General features: G+C 39.7%; 1 protein-coding gene across 1 annotated transcript; it reads right to left on the reverse strand.

Annotated features, from left to right (window-relative positions):
- Positions 1-512: 512 nt before the first annotated feature.
- Positions 513-15,263, reverse strand: LOC101552522 (E3 ubiquitin-protein ligase TRIM38-like). The gene is made up of 7 exons (XM_055124278.1): positions 15,179-15,263; positions 13,241-13,628; positions 9,303-9,398; positions 6,612-6,842; positions 5,333-5,355; positions 5,124-5,236; positions 513-1,030 (listed from the first exon to the last, which is right to left on the reverse strand). The coding sequence occupies exons 2-7, from the start codon at positions 13,613-13,615 to the stop codon at positions 513-515; spliced, it is 1,356 nt and encodes a 451-aa protein (XP_054980253.1). The 5' UTR covers positions 13,616-13,628; positions 15,179-15,263.
- Between the last annotated feature and the right edge of the window lie 1,826 nt (positions 15,264-17,089).

Raw genomic sequence — 17,089 nt, forward strand, 5'->3', positions numbered from 1 at the left:
ACTTTAAGTCTGATATATTTCTTACTGTGTTTTTTTTATAAGATTGTTTATTTGTAATGAATTTAATAATATAATGTAGTATTACATACATGATTCAGGTTTATAATATAAAATTTCTATATATTGCAAAATGATCATAACAATTCCTCATTCACTATACATTGTTATAGTTTTAATTTTTCTGTCATCCTTAACAGAACACTGGCAATAATTCAAAGTGAATCAAAATATTAATAGAGATTAAGTAACATAGCATAATGATGCAAAGGTTAATTCATCAAGAATATAAATCATAAACTTTGTAAGTAGTCAGCTATAAAAAAATACAAAGAAAAAAATACAAAGACACACATGCGGAAGATGGGTGATATATGTTGTGTGTTGTTATCCTACATATATATATATATATGATATATATATATAAAATCATATAATCTTGGGCAACAGGAATGAGGGAAACATGTCTCACCTGGATTTACATTAAGTACTTTACATTGGATAAATAAGAGATATTATGCTTTACTTAGGGGAGGCAGGAACAAAGAAGAATCTGGTAAAACCCTAAAAAAAGGCCGGAGAGTTCTAGAAAAGGCGGCCTTGGGGAAGGTATAAATACAGGAGCCTGTATTCATGTTGTAAAAGGACACAAATCCAGCCTCATAGTCCAGGAAAACCCCTATAATCCCAGGATTCTTCTGAGGAAGAAATAATTTGGGATAGGTGAGGGCAGCACAGTTCTTCTCTTTGAACAGTCGAATGCCCCAGAATCCAGATGCAGGCTCCATAGTTATGTCAACATCCCTTGGCACATTTTCCAGACAAACTCCCAGATCACATTGAGTAATTCCTCTCACGTCCACTTCAAAGTAACATCTTCCTGAGGCGAAGCCCTCACAGCCCAAGACACAGCATAAGGACGTAAATCTTGTGGAAGTGTGAGGCCTGGGCTCGTACCCACGAGTCACTCTTCTGTGATCCTCTGACAGAATTAGATCAGAATGAGCTGTTTCTGGATCCAGAGTCACGTTGACTGAAAAACAAAGAGAGAGAGAAGGAAAGAGAGAGAGACAGACAGAGAGACAGAGAGAGAGAGACAGACAGATAGAGACAAAGACAGAGAGCACAATCATATGTTATGTTTTGGTGCTAAAAAAAACAGTTTGTATTAAATAAAACTGACTTTTCTTCCGGTATGAGCTTTTTATTTCACTGATTGTGTCAGTTTGGTTAACAATATGGCAGAAATTATTAGATGTGCCACAGTGGTGGGAACATTGAAGGACTTAACATATGCCTGGTGTTCGGTAAAATTCATAGTCTATAGAATCAAAATTGTAAACCACACCCCCCACCCGCAAAATCAAAGTTTCCAAGAATTAAATGGGTAAATTAGGAAAAAGTTAATAACTCTAATATCAAAATTTTCATTCAGGGCTAAGTTGGTTGAGCCTAAATTAGCTAAGTTGCATAGGAAAATCTGTTGCAAGGGCTTTGCAAGAGAAAATAAGTAGTACTCTATTTCCTGCATTCTACTCACTTTTTTTTTTTAAAGATGGCAGTGACTAGTGAAAACACAGTCTGAGAAGCAATTGTCTATTTGAAGCTATGTTTCAGAAAAGGTACATTGTGAAAACAGTATACAGATGACCAGGTAACCTCAAGATGCTCATCCTATTTATTCAGGAACCCTTATTCTTTATATGGAAACATCACTTTCCAAATATCCAGATGACAGATGTCAAGATTCCCTTGCTTATCAATGTGAGCCAAACCAATCAAACATGGGCAATGCTAAGGCCTAAAAGGTGTGTGCGTGGGGCCAATATGAGTTTCACAGATTCTGTTAACCACTTAAACATGCCAACAAAAAGTTTTTCTCTCTGACTCATTGTGGTCATAGGACACCAAAAACCCATATTTAATATTTTCTCATCATATTCATCATCTTAGTGACTCAGAAATCAGAGGCAGAAACAAACTAGAGTTGGCATGAATATTTTCTTCTCTAAATCCCTTCTTCCTCCATGTAGGATTACCTGGATCAATGAATACTTGAGTAAAAACAAATACATTTCCATCACTATTTAATAATCACTGATATGGAGAATCAGGAAAAAAAAAAAGATACAACTAATGCTGGGAAACTCCAAGGGGTCTATCCTAACCTCAGGATGTATTCCAGTCCCTTGACTTTCTTTTTTTCTTTTTGGGTCACACCCAGCAATGCTCAAGGGTCACTCCTGGCTCTGCACTCAGGAATTACCCCTGACTGTGCTCAGGGGACCATATGGGATGGTGGGAATCGAACCCGGGTCGGCCGTGTGCGAGGCAAATGCCCTACCCGCTGTGCTATCACTCCAGCCCCAGTCCCTTGACTTTTACGGGCAAACTTATCTTCCTCCTGGCTTCAGATGATGTTCCATAAGGGTTAGCTTAAGGTAACACGCCAAAAGTCATCCATATGAAAGTTATTTGACTAGAAAGTCAGACTGGACAGAAATCACATGATTAACTTGATATGTTTATTAAGTGTGATAGTGATCATCATACAATGTTAAAAATGAAAGTGTGGGACAATTTTCTAACAAGAGTTCAACTTGCTAGAAATACAGCATGCAGAAATACTTTCAGTTCTAGATGGTCTCCACTCTCCTTTGTTCTCCTTTAGATCACTCCCTACCTTCTGCCCTCTCACTCTGGTTCTCCTGGAAGCTGAGACTATGGATGCATCAAATAGGTTCCTTTCCTTCTAACCTCTGTTTGCTTCAACCAATGGAAAGCACAGGAGGAGACCATGGTGGAAAAAAGAACGAGAGGAGTAATTAAGTGCCCACGTCCCGCCCATTGCTGTGATTAAAGGTTCTGCAATCCTCTGCGTCAGGTCACAGTCTCCTACCCTCTCATCTCCCTCCACCCCCTATCAGAAACCCAGGACACATGATGGCTCCTTGCATATCCCTGCCCCAGGAACTTGGCTGTTCCTTCATGGCTTTTACTCTCATCTTTGTAAATAACCCCTTTACTAAACTCTCTTACCAGGAGCCAGATTCACAAAGTGTTTCTTTCACGTTACATGAATTCTGAAAACAACTGCAGTGAGCTTGGAAGCAAATTATTCTCCAGTCTAGCCTCCACCTAGAATGTATCCCAGTCCACAACTGTCAATTGCAGGTTGTGACAACTAAGCAAAAGACGCAGGTAATCTGCTCTCAGATTTATAAAACCTCTGAGATACTATGTATTTATTATTATAAATTGCTATTTTCTAGCTATATCGAATTACCACAGCTGCCAAATAATTTCAGGTTGGGTCCTCTTTTGTAGTAGAGACAGCAAAATAAAAACCTACTTTTTGACTTTTATAGTTGTGAAAAAGATTTAGCAAAGTATAACAAGTATGGTTTAGAAAATAAAGGGAAGAGACTCATAAATAAATCATGAAAGAGATCATCAAGCTGCAGAGACACCTCCAGACTCCATGCCAGGCGGAGTCTCCTGGACAGGTGAGCCCTCTGACAGCCCTAACAGAACCCCCGGCAGTTGAAGATCTCTATAACCCAATTCATGCCATGCTCATGGCCGCATTCCACAGGCTCAGGACTAGCCTCAACCACGAGTGAATCTGTTGAAAAGCTCAGGTATGTGGGTTTTGTGACCAAAATCTTCAGGCACTAATGGACTTGGGAATGGGAGACCTCCCCCATCTCCCTATTCTTCCAGCAGCCTGGCAGTCACACTCATGAATTATCTCTGGCCCTATACAAGCTTATTAACTGGTTACAATCCAGAGACTCATACAATATAAATCTTGAAAGGGATCAACAGGCTACAGAGATGCTTCTGGACCCCAAAGTCACCATCCAGTTAAAAATTTAACTCCAGCTGTGTTAGCCCATCAAAATTTTAGAATTCCTGGAGAGATATCTCATATTCTACACCACTGATGTGTTAGGAATAGCACAACACATTGGGTGGGATGTAAAGTAGAAGGCAACCAATCTCAATTAAGAAAATAAAAACGCACAAGGCTTAACCTGTAACAACATGGTAGTAATCTCTTATACAAGGGTTAAATGGCTCCAGGGTGAGATAGAACAGTCTTCACACTTTTTTTTAAGGAAATCTTTTTTGACAATTTTTAGTGAATTAATCATAACAAACAATACAAAATAACTCATTTAGGACCTGTTTTGGGGCCTGGTCTGGATGGTGGTTGGGGGAAATTGGAAATAAAGGTGGTGGGAAGATGTAGTGGTGGTGAAATTGGTATTGGGATATTGAATGTAATAAATTACCATGAACAACTTTATAAAATTAAAATTAAATTAAAAATAATAAATTAAGAACAAAAATTAAAACAAAAAAAATAGTAGATACCAATCTATATCCCTGGGGGGGAGGGAGAAAATAAAGGACTAGAAATACCAGGGGTTTGAATGGTTAAAAATTTCTTTTCCGGGGCTGGAGCAATAGCACAGCGGGTAGGGCGTTTGCCTTGCACGCGGCCGACCCGGTTCGATTCCCAGCATCCCACATGGTCCCCTGAGCACCGCCAGGGGTAATTCCTGAGTGCAGAGCCAGGAGCAACCCCTGTGCATCGCCGGGTGTGACCCAAAAAGCAAAAAGAAAAAAAGAAAAAAAAATTTCTTTTCCTTGTAATCTTAACATTTACTGTGTTATCTCAATCAAAGCTCTAAAAGCATTTGCATCACAGTCCATAGTACATTCTGCAAAGCTCTGAGTTGACTTAAACATAATGAATAAGTACAATGTCCCAACATTGCTCATATGTTCATGTCATTAATGCTAATGACTTCCCAGTGAAGTTTGAATTTTTAATGTTTTTTTTTATATATATACAGGGGGAGGACCAGAAAGTAATTTGTCTGGAGTAATAGACCTAGTAAGTGGAAGAACAGGAATTTGAGGAGTCTGCACAGCTATTCAATATGACAAGGTTCTTTCTAGAAACTGGAGCAAACTCACAAGGAAGAGTACATAGCTCCATTACAAACAACTCAACAGCCTCTCTGATTGTAAGCTAGCTGAGTGTAAGTGGCAACTTGGTTATGACTTAAGATCCCTTCCATTTTTTGCATTTAGGAACTCTTGATTTCACATACCTTGATAGCTCCTTAATATCTTTTTCACATCAAGGTAAAGCTCAGAAACATTGCACTTCTTATCAAGGTCCAAAGAGACAGTCTCTGGCAAATTCAGCATCACAGCAGAACTCCTACAATAAGCAAAAGCCCACAACTTCTTTAGTGAAAATGTTCCATTTGTCTCTTATTACCACACCCTCTTCCTCCCGCATTCAGTGAGTACTTACCTGTTCAAGACCTCTTTCACATTCTATAAGAAAACAAAGACAAAAGTGAGAGGGGGAATGTCAGGTTGGGACTGGTCTCTATAAATCCTCCTACCATAGAAGTAGAAGGACCAGAGCTTCAGATATTGAGAAAAAAAATTATTCCCATGCCAGTTCCTGAGCACATTTAGCATGGCTTTCCATTTGTCAACGAGTCTCCCTATGGGGAGCCATAGCGTTTGCATCACCTCAGCATTGTGGTCTGCTTGGGGAAGAGGATCAGGCATGTGCTCAGGATTCTCCTGCCAGAGTCACTTTCATAGAGCTAAGGGTCTTCAGAGGAGCCCAAATTAGAAATTATTTATTATAAGGATTTTTGGTGATGAAGACAAGTAGATCCCTGAGATTGGGCTACAAAGGTGGCGGCCGCAGGTATTACAGGGTTGTGAAACAGTTATGCAACAGTTAAAAAAGGGCCCATAAGAACTTCTGGAGAAAAGGCTTGACAGTCACAATCACCCATTTCAGCTACACCATTTATACCCACCAAACTTATTTCAGGAGACAGGATCCGGTGCTCATTGGAATGGTAGAGAAAATTACTGCTAATGGTCATAGTTCCCTACTAATAGTAGAGAAAGTTCTCCCATGGTTTCTTTTGTCAAGACATCCGGAGTTAGAGTGATAGCACAGTGGTATTTGCCTTGCATGCGGCTGACCTGGGTTGATTCCCAGCATCCCATATGGTCCCCCGAGCACCGCCAGGAGCAATTCCTGAGTGCAAAGCCAGAAGTAACCCCTGAGCATGGCTGGATGTGGCCCAAAAGAGAAAAAAAAAAAAGAAAAAGAAAAGAGAAATCCTTGGGGCTGGAGCGATAGCATAGCGGGAAGGGCGTTTGCCTTGCACACGGTCAACCCGGGTTCGAATCCCAGCATCCCATATGGTCCCCTGAGCACCGCCAGGGGTAATTCCTGAGTGCAAAGCCAGGAGTAACCCCTGTGCATCGCCGGGTGTGACCCAAAAAGCAAAAAAAGAAAAAGAAAAAGAAAAGAGAAATCCACCTATTTTTACCAAGACTTAAGCAAACGTTTGTGTATATATAGAGGCACTGTAAACACTAATGGAAGACACTGTTTAGATACTAACTTTAGAAGGAATATTACTCCCACATCACTGTGTGCACTGCCAAATGAGATAGAAGCAGACCTGACCAGTTTTCCCAGGTTTCCTCACTGTTCTCTTCATAATGGCAGGACTAGGCCCCCGTCCACTCCCTTTCCCCTGAGTGCAGAGCTTCACCTGAAGTAGATTCTGAGCTGGGCCCCGGCATTTGTCCTCAAGCTGCAGAATGTGTTTCTTGAGTTCCTGACTCTGCTCTTGTAGATTTGCTTCATTGTCCTGCAGTCTCTTCAGAACTTTCCCTTTTTCGTTCTCCAGTCTCCATAGATGAGATTTCTCTTCCTCACGCAGGAAATCTTGAAGACTCTTAAAGTCAGACTCGATATTTTGCTTTTGATTCTCTGTCACCCTCTATAAAAAAGAAAACATGCTCAAAAAGAGCAACAAACTTTACATCTGTGGATAAATCAACAAGCAAAATGAGGCACATATATGCAATAAAATGCTGTTCATCCTTAAAGTATAAATTCTTATATTCTCAACAACATAAAGAAAGAATAAATATATCACGGAACGTGAAATAAGCCAGAATCAAGAGGACAAACATTGCCCATTATCAGGGGACTATATGGGATCCTGAGGATTGAACTCGGGCCTGCTACATGCAAGACAAATGTCCTACCCACTGTACCATTGCTTTGACCCACATAAGTCTTCTTGTGAGTTATCGTTTAACTTTTTATTGGTATTAAATTTTAAAGACAGAAAACAAATAATGGCTACCAGGCTTTCAGGAAAAGGAGCATTAAGAATTACTTTGGCTTTAGAGTGACAATTTACAATGATGAAAAGTTATAGAAATGAATAACAGTATGGTTGCAAACTGTGAATACCAATTAACTGTATACTTAAAATTGTTAAAATGTAAATTTTATATTGTATTTATTTTAACATGCATCACTTCTCAACAGATGACTACTTAACAATTGTGATATTATTTTTCCCATGAATCATTCAACTTGGAAGAATGCCCAGGATCCTCGGTGCCTACAATCAGAAGTGGAAGAGTTTTCTTCACTGAGTTGCCCCATAATTTTATACAATCTCTTGATCCATTTTTTAGTTCTTTAGTCCAAATACAGAAGACAGGAGGGCAAGAGTATTAGACAATTTGATCGTGGATCTTGACCAAAGTAAGTACTTTTGGATGTAAAGATAAAGCTGAGTTTCAGTTGGAATGTGAGAAGGCATATCTTTCTTCTGAGAGATTTTTTTTAAAATTTTAATGAACATAAATAAGATTATATGTGAAGTCTGATAGGTTAGTTCATAATTTCAAAAAGAAGGCCTGGGCAAGATTTTGATAGTCGTCCTAGAAGTATTCATACATCAACCCAGTACCCACTTAATTTTTATCTTAAAGATTAACAAAATAATCGGTGCTGTGGGCCTCAACTTTCATTCTGAGAATACAGAGTGGTAATTTCTATTAGCGATTTCTCAAATCATTCAGTGTGTCAAAAACTGAAGTTGTGGTGTAAGGATTATTGATTTAGCCTGAAGTGGAATGCTTTGTTAACTCTGCATTAATGGGGTTTCACTTCATGTTAGTTACAATCAAGATCCTCCACACTGCCCAACATCCCCAAAATGAGGGATGCAAGGTATTTTTTGAGAGTTCAAGTTTAGCATCCACACATAAGCATAAGGCGGGGGTTGGAAAAGGCTCCTGTAAGAGGCAAAATGAGCCACTAGTCAGCATGATTGGATTGCAGACTAATTGAAAGCATCAGTAATTCCCTAGGGAATGTGTCTGTGATCCTGAGAGACTGGTTGGCTAATAGTACCAGAAACTGGAAGTCTGCAGTTTAATCTGCAGATGAACTGTCTGTTAGTAACAGACTAATCTGTACTAAGTTAGATTCTCTTTAGATTCTCATAAAATTTAACAGTGTGGTTTTAACAAGGAGCGTTCATGTTCTTACTGGTCACCTTCTCGTTATATAATTTTAGGGATCAACAGTATCCATTCCATAGTTACCATGTGGCAATTATGTGATAGGCTTAAGCCCTATAAACCAATGTTATCAAAATTGGAGTTATTTAAACCTTGAAACGTGTTTATTATGGCAGTATACACGATTTACATTAATGTTAATGTTTATACTTAGATGTAAAATGTTACAGGGCCACCACACCAAAGTGTGGCCTGTTCTTTCCATCCCTTCCCTCTCATCCCCCATTCCCATCTGACTCTGTAACCTCAATTCTGTTGTCAGATTCTAAGGGCTCTTTTCATTTTATATTTTCTCTACCTTTGCTTTGTTTACTTTATGCTACATATCAGTGATATCATCTAGTATTTGTCTTTCTCCTTCTGATTTATTTTGCTTACTATGTATGATAGTCTTTAGTTCTATTCATTAATAGCAAGATGCAGTATTTCATCTTTTCTTATAGCTATATGAATTCTGGATGAAAATGGGGAAAACTGAAAATAACTTCTTCAGACAGACAACTATAGACATGTAAACAATAAATCATTTTTTCCCTATGGGCATTTGCCTTTCACGCCGCCGACCCCTGTTCCATTGCTCCTCCCCTCTCAGAGAGCCCGGCAAGCTACTGAGAGTATTGTGCCTACACAGCAGAGCCTGGCAAGCTACCCATGGCATATTGGATATGCCAAAAACAGTAATAAAGTCTCACAATAAGAGACGTTACTGGTGCCCACTCGAACAAATCGATGAGCAATGGGATGACAGTGACAGTGACAGTATAGAGAATAAATCATTGTTTTGTTTTGCCCAATAATTTTCTGCTTAAACTGTTGGCTGAAAACGTTTGATATCAATTAATTTTAATTCTCACCTCACATTCAATTATATGCTGCTTTGTGACTGTCATTTGATTTTGGCATTTTTCTTCCAAATTCTTCAATCTTGCTAAAGTTTTCTGCAGCTTTTCCTGAAGAAAAACATTGGCACATAGAGTTAATTTGAAAGCTCTTTTTTGGGGGGCCTATAAAGTGAATCCCAGTTCTCCAAATTTATAACAAAATTTAATATTCAAGTCTGCTTATTGCTGTATGTACAATAACATTTGATCCTCTTAGCAAGTCAAACAATTGGGTAAGATTTTTACATTGTTTCAGTTACATAAAATCTGAGGTTTAGGGAAGAGTAAAATAGCTTTTTCATGGGACAATAACTGGTAGGTATTTGAGCTGTGAAGGGTCATAAGTATTGAGCTTGAAGGGTGATATTGGTCGAGTATATATGTGTGCACATGTACATGTGTACATGTATATGTGATGTTTGTTTTCTTTCTGTCTGCCTCTGTTAAATACTCAAATGTTAGAGTTAGGCTAAAATCAGGCTTAAACTTGGGCAAGGAGCCCCATTACAGAGGTCAGTGATATGCAATCTAGCAGTTTAAAAGTTTAGATGTGTTTGGAACTTGTTAGATAAAGGGCTTCTTAAAAATATATATTATTATTTATTTATTTTTAAAAAATTTTTATTAGTGAATCACTATGAGTTACAGTTACAAACTTATGAGCTTTCATGTTTGCATTTTGTTTACATCCCTCCACCAGTGCCCAGTCACCTCCACCAGTGTTCCCAGTATCCCTCCCACCCTCCCACCCCATCCCACCTCTGTGGAAGGGCATTCCCTTTTGATCTCTCTCCTTTTGGGTGCTGTGGTTTGAAACAGAGGCACTGAGTGGCCATCGTGTTTGGTCTATTTTCTATTTTCAGTGCGCATCTCCCATCCCACGTGGGTCCTTAAACCACACTTTCCCTAGTGTTCCCTTCTCTATGTGAGCTGCCCCTTCCTCCAGCATGTGAGACCAGCTTCCAAGCCTTGGAGCCAACTTTCTGGTACTTATCTCTACTATTCTTGAGTGTTAGTCTCCTAATCTGTTATTTTATATTCCACAGAAGAGTGCAATCTTTCTATGTCTGACTCTTTCTTTCTGACTCATTTCACTGTTAGATAAAGGTTTAAACAAAGATTACTAATCAGAATATGGAGCCTACAGAGAAATTGAAATTCTCAATCTAAAATTTCTTATTAGAGAAGCGTTAGTGGTTATTAACAGTTGAAATTCTTTTTAACTTAAGAATCTGTACTATCTACGAAGAGCTGTGGAACTAGAGCCTGAAACTAACGTGAAATGAGAGTTCAGGAAATCTAAGGCTTTATCTTACAAGTATCAGCCAACTTTAATAAAGAATTTAAGCTGTTTTACAAATAATAGAGGTACAGAAGCCATCAAAATAAACCAAGAAAGTTTTTTGTTTCTATAATCATTGGAAGTTCAAGTGTTTTCACCATGTTCATATTGTAGGATTGTTAAAGTATCTGGTGTAGAAAGCTCATGATTTGAAATAACTAAGGTATAAGAACCATAGAAATTAACCCAAAAGAGGTGAGATCTTGGGACGGAGGCATTACCGGCACTGCTCTCCACCGAGATGTGACCCAAGTGGCCGCACGTGTGCTGCCTCTTCGTTTCTGGATGACCGTAATCCCGGAGGCCAGCTAAACTACTTTTGGTACCAGCAGCTTCTTGCAGAAATGTCTCTAGACTGTGAACTAAGCCACGGCCCCATGCTGCCCCAGGAGGAGAAAGGTTTTTCTCTCTCGGCTTTTCCTTTTTGGGGGGCTTGGGGGGGTGGGAAAGGCGTTGTGACCGCCATCTTATAAGGACCACTAAAGACAGGTACAAGCTTGCAATGATGCAATTTCTGGCAGAAATTTCCCTGGACTTAGTTACTAAAATTCAGAAATCCAAAACCTCATATCTCTTCATTCTCAGCAATGGAAAACAAACTGTCAAATGCTTCCTTTTCAGCAGGTCTGATTTTGGGGGGGAAACTCCAAACAATCATAGTGAGTTTTTTGTGGAAATATTGAATGTAATCAAAGTAAAGAGAAAGTCAAGTGAAAATTATCAGCTACACGGGGGGGAGGGGAGGTATACTGGAGTTCTTGGTGGTGGAGTATGTGCACTGGTAAAGGGATGGGTGTTTGATCATTGTATAACTGAGACTTAATGCTTTGTAACTTTCCACATGGTGATTCAATAAAAAAAAAAAATCCCGAAATTAAGCCAAAAGAGATTTTCCTCATGCTTCGTAAAAATTGGTTTCAACATGAGACTAACAACAAATGATGGTAGACATAAGGCCCAGGAAGATTGCTCCATAGTTTGAAGCCTGCCTAATGAGCTAGGGGAGAAGGCAATGGAATATAGAAGGGATCACTAGGAAAATGATGGTTGGAGGGATTGGTTGGGATGGGAGAGGTGTGCTGTGTGCTGAAAGTAGATAAAGGACCAAAAGTGATGGCCTCTATGTTGCAAATCATAATGCCCAAAAAGAGAGAGAGAGAGAGTATGGGGGAAATTGTCTGCCATGGATGCAGGAAGAGGGTGGCAAAGGGGGGTATACTGGGGAGATTGGTGGTGGGGAATGTGCACTGGTGGAGGGATGGGTGTTTGAACATTGCATGATTGTAACTCAAACATGAAAGCTTGTAACTGTACCTCATGGTAATTCAATAAAATAAATTTCTAAAAAAAAACTACATAAAAAATGGTTCCAAGTTCTCCTTATGCTGCTATGTCTACATATATATTTGTGTTCGTTTATTTGTTGCATATGCATTGCATTAGATTATTAAAATGAGAGTTGAAATAATTGTGGTATTTAAAAACAGGTTCAAAAGGTATTGGTTTGGTTCAAAACATAAGTTTTTAGGTTATAAAATTGGTTGCAAAAATTATTCTACCAGTGTTTTATTTGATGAGCAACCTACCTTCACTGGACCGCTTGCGACACATCATAAGACACTCCCTACCCATTTTCCATAAAATCATAAAGGGAAATATATATATATGCTTCTCGGAGAGCCTGGAAAACTACTGAGAGTATCCTGCCCTCATGGCAGAGCCTGGCAAGCTCCCGTGGCATATTCAATATGCCAAAAACAGTAACAATAACAGGTCTCATTCCCCTGACCCTGAGAGAGTCTCCAATCATTGGGAAAGATGAGTAAGGAGAGGCTGCTAAAATCTCAGGGCTGGGACGAATGGAGATGTTACTAGCGCCTGCTCGAATAAATCAATGAACAATAGGATGACAGTGATACAGTGATTTGAGCTGTGATTCTGAGTTTTACCACTGACCAGCATCTGATCTATACATTCTGCTACAGTCCTGCCCATAAGATCTTGCATAATAATATAATAATAATCAAATAGAGATTTAGACCAAGATAATAATCATCGAATAGAGATTTCCACCATACTTCTATATACAGCCATTGTATGAGTGCTTTGAGACTCATCTATGGAAAGCGCAACAGATTCCATTTCCACCTGTTAAAACCCATTCCCACTACGCAAACCAAATGGACTGTAGGCTGCTAATTTACTCTACTAGACTGTAGGATACCTATAAAGTTGTGTATCTTTGTCCTTTGTTTTCAGACCCTATCACATCACCTGAATTTATGGATTTTTCAACTTTTATACACAATGGGTAGAATTAAACATGCCGGTGAGTGTTTGTACTCCTGGACCCTAAATTAAGAGAAGTTCATCAAAGCAACTGATTAGATCAAGAGTGTCATCGTGACCTGCCGCAGTTGGAACCCATTGCAAACTAAGTTTCAGAAGGACAATATAAAGAAAGCTCTATTTCTATACCACAATCTCAAATATCATGATAAATAATCTGAGGTCTCAGGAAGCAACATAAGAGCAGGCACATGCGAAGCCCTATCACTTACATACTCACCTTGTAGTCTTGGCATGCGTCTTCAACAAGAACAGTGACATGTCCTCTGTGCTGTGGTGACCGCTCACAGCACCAGCAGATGAGCTGACCGTCATTTTCACAGAACAGGTGGAGCTGCTCGTTATGTTCCTTACACAAACTTTTTTGGTCCATTTTCTTAAGGATTTCAATGAGGCTTTGCAGCTGCTTGTTGGGCCTGCAGCTTGCCCGACTGATTGGTGTCTGACACAGGGGGCAGATTCTGGGTTCAAGGAGGCCCAATATGCACGATTTGCAGAAGCTATGGCCACAGTTAACACTCGTAGGCTCTGTCATCAGCTGCTGGCAAATGGAGCAAGTGGCATCATTCCACATTTCTTTAGTGATGGAGGCCATGCTTTCTTTTCTTCTGAGAAACAACAATATTAGACATAAAGGCAGATGTAATACATCCAGAAGTTTCCACAATAGTGGAATTGCATCTCACCTGAATTTCTGTGGCTCAAAAGTGTTGAAACTTCTCTAAATAGAAGAAATGGAATAAAATGGAGTACTATATATATTTATATTTTGATAAATATATATTTCTGTATATTTATATATGTATTTCTGGATGGATAAGACCTCCAACCAAGAATATTCTACCCTGCTAGATACTTGAAAAAGGAATAAAGAACTGTTCAGACAAAAGGGAAAGCAATTCAGCTCTGCTAAATGAGTCCTTTAATAAATACTTAGGGGAATGTGTATACAAGAAAAAGAATATTCACTAGGATAACTTAAAATGCAAAATATGGAATAGAAATAGATTAATGACGGAGATTTTTACAATATAGTTAAGATTTACTTTCTTTCATGAGGGTGGTCTTAAGGGTGCTCAGGAAAGACGAGGTCCACTCTTGGAGATACTTGGCCAATTGGGTCAGTTCACTCAATGTTAGGTCTCCCTGGTACAACCAAGAATGATCCCTGAGTACAGAGCTGTGAGGAAGCCCTGAGCATAGCAAAGGGTGGAACAAAAAAAGAAGAAGAAGAAGAAGAAGAGGAAAAGAATGAGGAGTATGAGAAGGAAGAGGGGGAGGGGAAATGAGGAAACGCAATATTATTGCAATACAAAAGACAGATATCAAGTATAAGGGAAAAGAATATTAAAGAATACAAAATAGGTGGGGCTGGAGCAATAGCACAGCAGATAGGGCATTTGCCTTGCACGCGGCCAACCCGGGTTCGATTCCCAGCATCCCACATGGTCCCCTGAGAACCTCCAGGGGTAATTTCTGAGTGCAGAGTCAGGAGTAACCCATGAGCATCGCCAGGTGTGGCCCAAAAAGCAAAAAAAAAAAAAAAATGCAAAACAGAGACATACTTCAATAGTACCCAGAATCCATAAAGAAAAATGAAATAAATTCTTTCAGATCAATACTTTCACTAAACCTTAAAGATGTGAGTTCAATCAAAAGGCAAAAAAATTCCAGAATGGATGAAAAAATAAAAGCTGTCTTCTGCTTTCTATAGGAGACAGACATAAGGTCAAAAAATAAATGTAGATGCTAAGGAAAAGGCTTGAAAACAATCATATAGGCAACTGGTGATCTAAAAAGGCAGACATAGTCAGACTAATATTTGATAAAATAGGCATGAAATTAGAAAAGGTAAAAAAAGAAAGATAGCCTTTATATAATTAAGGAATCAACTAATCAAGAGGACCTAGTATTCATTAGTATTTATGCATTAAATCACAGATATCAAAATATGTAAAAGTAATGATTACCATTCCTGAGACTAGAGAAATTGAGGAGGGAGTTTTGAACTCACAGAGCCCAGAAAGGATTCAAAGCTGGCACTCAACCAAAGTACTGAATAGGCTATTTCCTTTTATAAAAGTAGGATATATCTTGCAGAGTTACAGAGGATTTCTTCTGGAGACTTCTTTTTTCTTTGAATTGTTTTTGGCCATACCTGGTGATGCTCAGAGTTGACTCCTGGTTGTGAATTCAAGAATTACTCCGGTCAGTGATCGGGGAACCATACGAGATGCCAGATACCAAACACTGGTTGACTGTGTGCAAGGCAAGTGCCTTACCCACTGTACTATCTCTCTAACCCCTCTTCTGGAGACTTCTATTGCTTTGCAGGATACTTCTCAAGACAGATATATCAGGCTTCGCTGGCAGGAGTGTTGTACTCTTGGGAAAAACACCTTGTATTGTCTGAGCCCCTGATCTTCACATACCTTCTGGATCCCGGAGGTGAAGCACGTAGTCTGGTTAAAATGAAAGCAAAGAGGGCGAGAGAATCGAAACCAAAACCAAAGTATCAAAGTTCAAAAGAGGAGGGACCACACAGACACAGACACAGACACACACACACACACACACACACACACACACCCCTCCTACACCTGCCCAGGTATTAATCAAAGCAGCAGCACCAATCAAATCTTGGCCTGGAATTTTCACTACCCACACAGCTGACATATCTGTCCTCAGTTTTCTCTATAACTGCCACTTCCTGAGATATCAACAAGGAAATTTATTCAAAATGAACTCAAAGGTGAAGTTATTGTTGAGGGTGGATAATGTATAATGAAAAAAATTGTGAAGTTGCCATATAATTTGAATTCATTTTTACCTGAACAGGCTGGTATTGCAGTAAGGTGTGGTTAGACAGTCTGAGGCATTGAGATATGCACAAGAAAGAAATACTTTATGGAGGATCACAAACTGTCTCTGGTGTTGTGTTGTGCTGGAGAGGAGCCTGTTCAGCTCCTTTTATTAACTAGCTTAATGTTCTAACCAGTGATATTCTGATATTCGGCCACAAAGGCAGAATATGCAAATTAACTTAGTCAACGGAAACAGTATCAAAGTCAGTTACTTAACCGGAAGCATAGTCAGTTAAAGGAACAGTATCAGAAAAACAATTTTAACATCCAAGCCTAGCTAGGCATGAGATTGTGAGATGTTGTACTCCAACAGACTGGAGCAATAGCACAGCGGGTAGGACCTTTGCCTTACACGTGGCTGACCCAGGTTCAATTCCTCTGTCCGTCTTGGAGAGTCTGACAAGCTATCAAGAGTATTCTGCCTGCATGGCAGAGCCTGGCAAGCGACCGGTGGCATCTTCGATATGCCAAAAACAATAAACGAGTCTCACAATGGAGACGTTTCTGGTGCCCGCTAGAGCAAATCGTTGAGCAAATGCGGTGATAGTGACGGTGACAGTTTTACCTAAAAGAGACAGGTCGGGGCTGGAGCAATAGCACAGCGGGTAGGGCGTTTGCCTTGCAAGCGGCCGACCCGGGTTCGATTCCCAGCATCCCATATGGTCCACTGAGCACCACCGGGAGTAATTCCTGAGTAAGCCAGGAGTAACCCCTGTGCATCGCCGGGTGCGACCCAAAAAGCAAAAAAAAAAAAAAAAAAAAAAAGAGAGAGACGGGTCATGGTAAGAATAATATTCTTTATTTAGAGCTATAAAGGAAAAAGCCAAATAATAACCTACAAACTATTGTGTATCCATATCCCAGAATCTAACCAGGAAGACTCCACAGGGTCAGATCACAGACTCTACCTTACGGTTTTTCTACATTTGTTTTGTTCTGTTTTCGGGCCAGCAATGCTCAGTGCTCCTGGATCTGTGCTCAGGGATCACTCCTGGAGGGGGTTGGGGACACAGGTGGGGTGCCAAGGATCAAACTCAGGCCAGCTGTGTAAAAGGTGAGTGCCTTACCTGCTGTGCTATTATTGCTCTGGCCTCCAAGTTTGCTCAACTTCTGCCAAAAAAGCACCGTGGTAATCCACAAGACTAGTCTTCCTCCTGCTCTCCGAGGTCCTTTGCCGTTTGAAACAGCTCAAGAGAACATGGATA

This window comes from Sorex araneus, chromosome 2 (genome assembly GCF_027595985.1).
Source record: "Sorex araneus isolate mSorAra2 chromosome 2, mSorAra2.pri, whole genome shotgun sequence".
Taxonomy (NCBI): domain Eukaryota; kingdom Metazoa; phylum Chordata; class Mammalia; order Eulipotyphla; family Soricidae; genus Sorex; species Sorex araneus.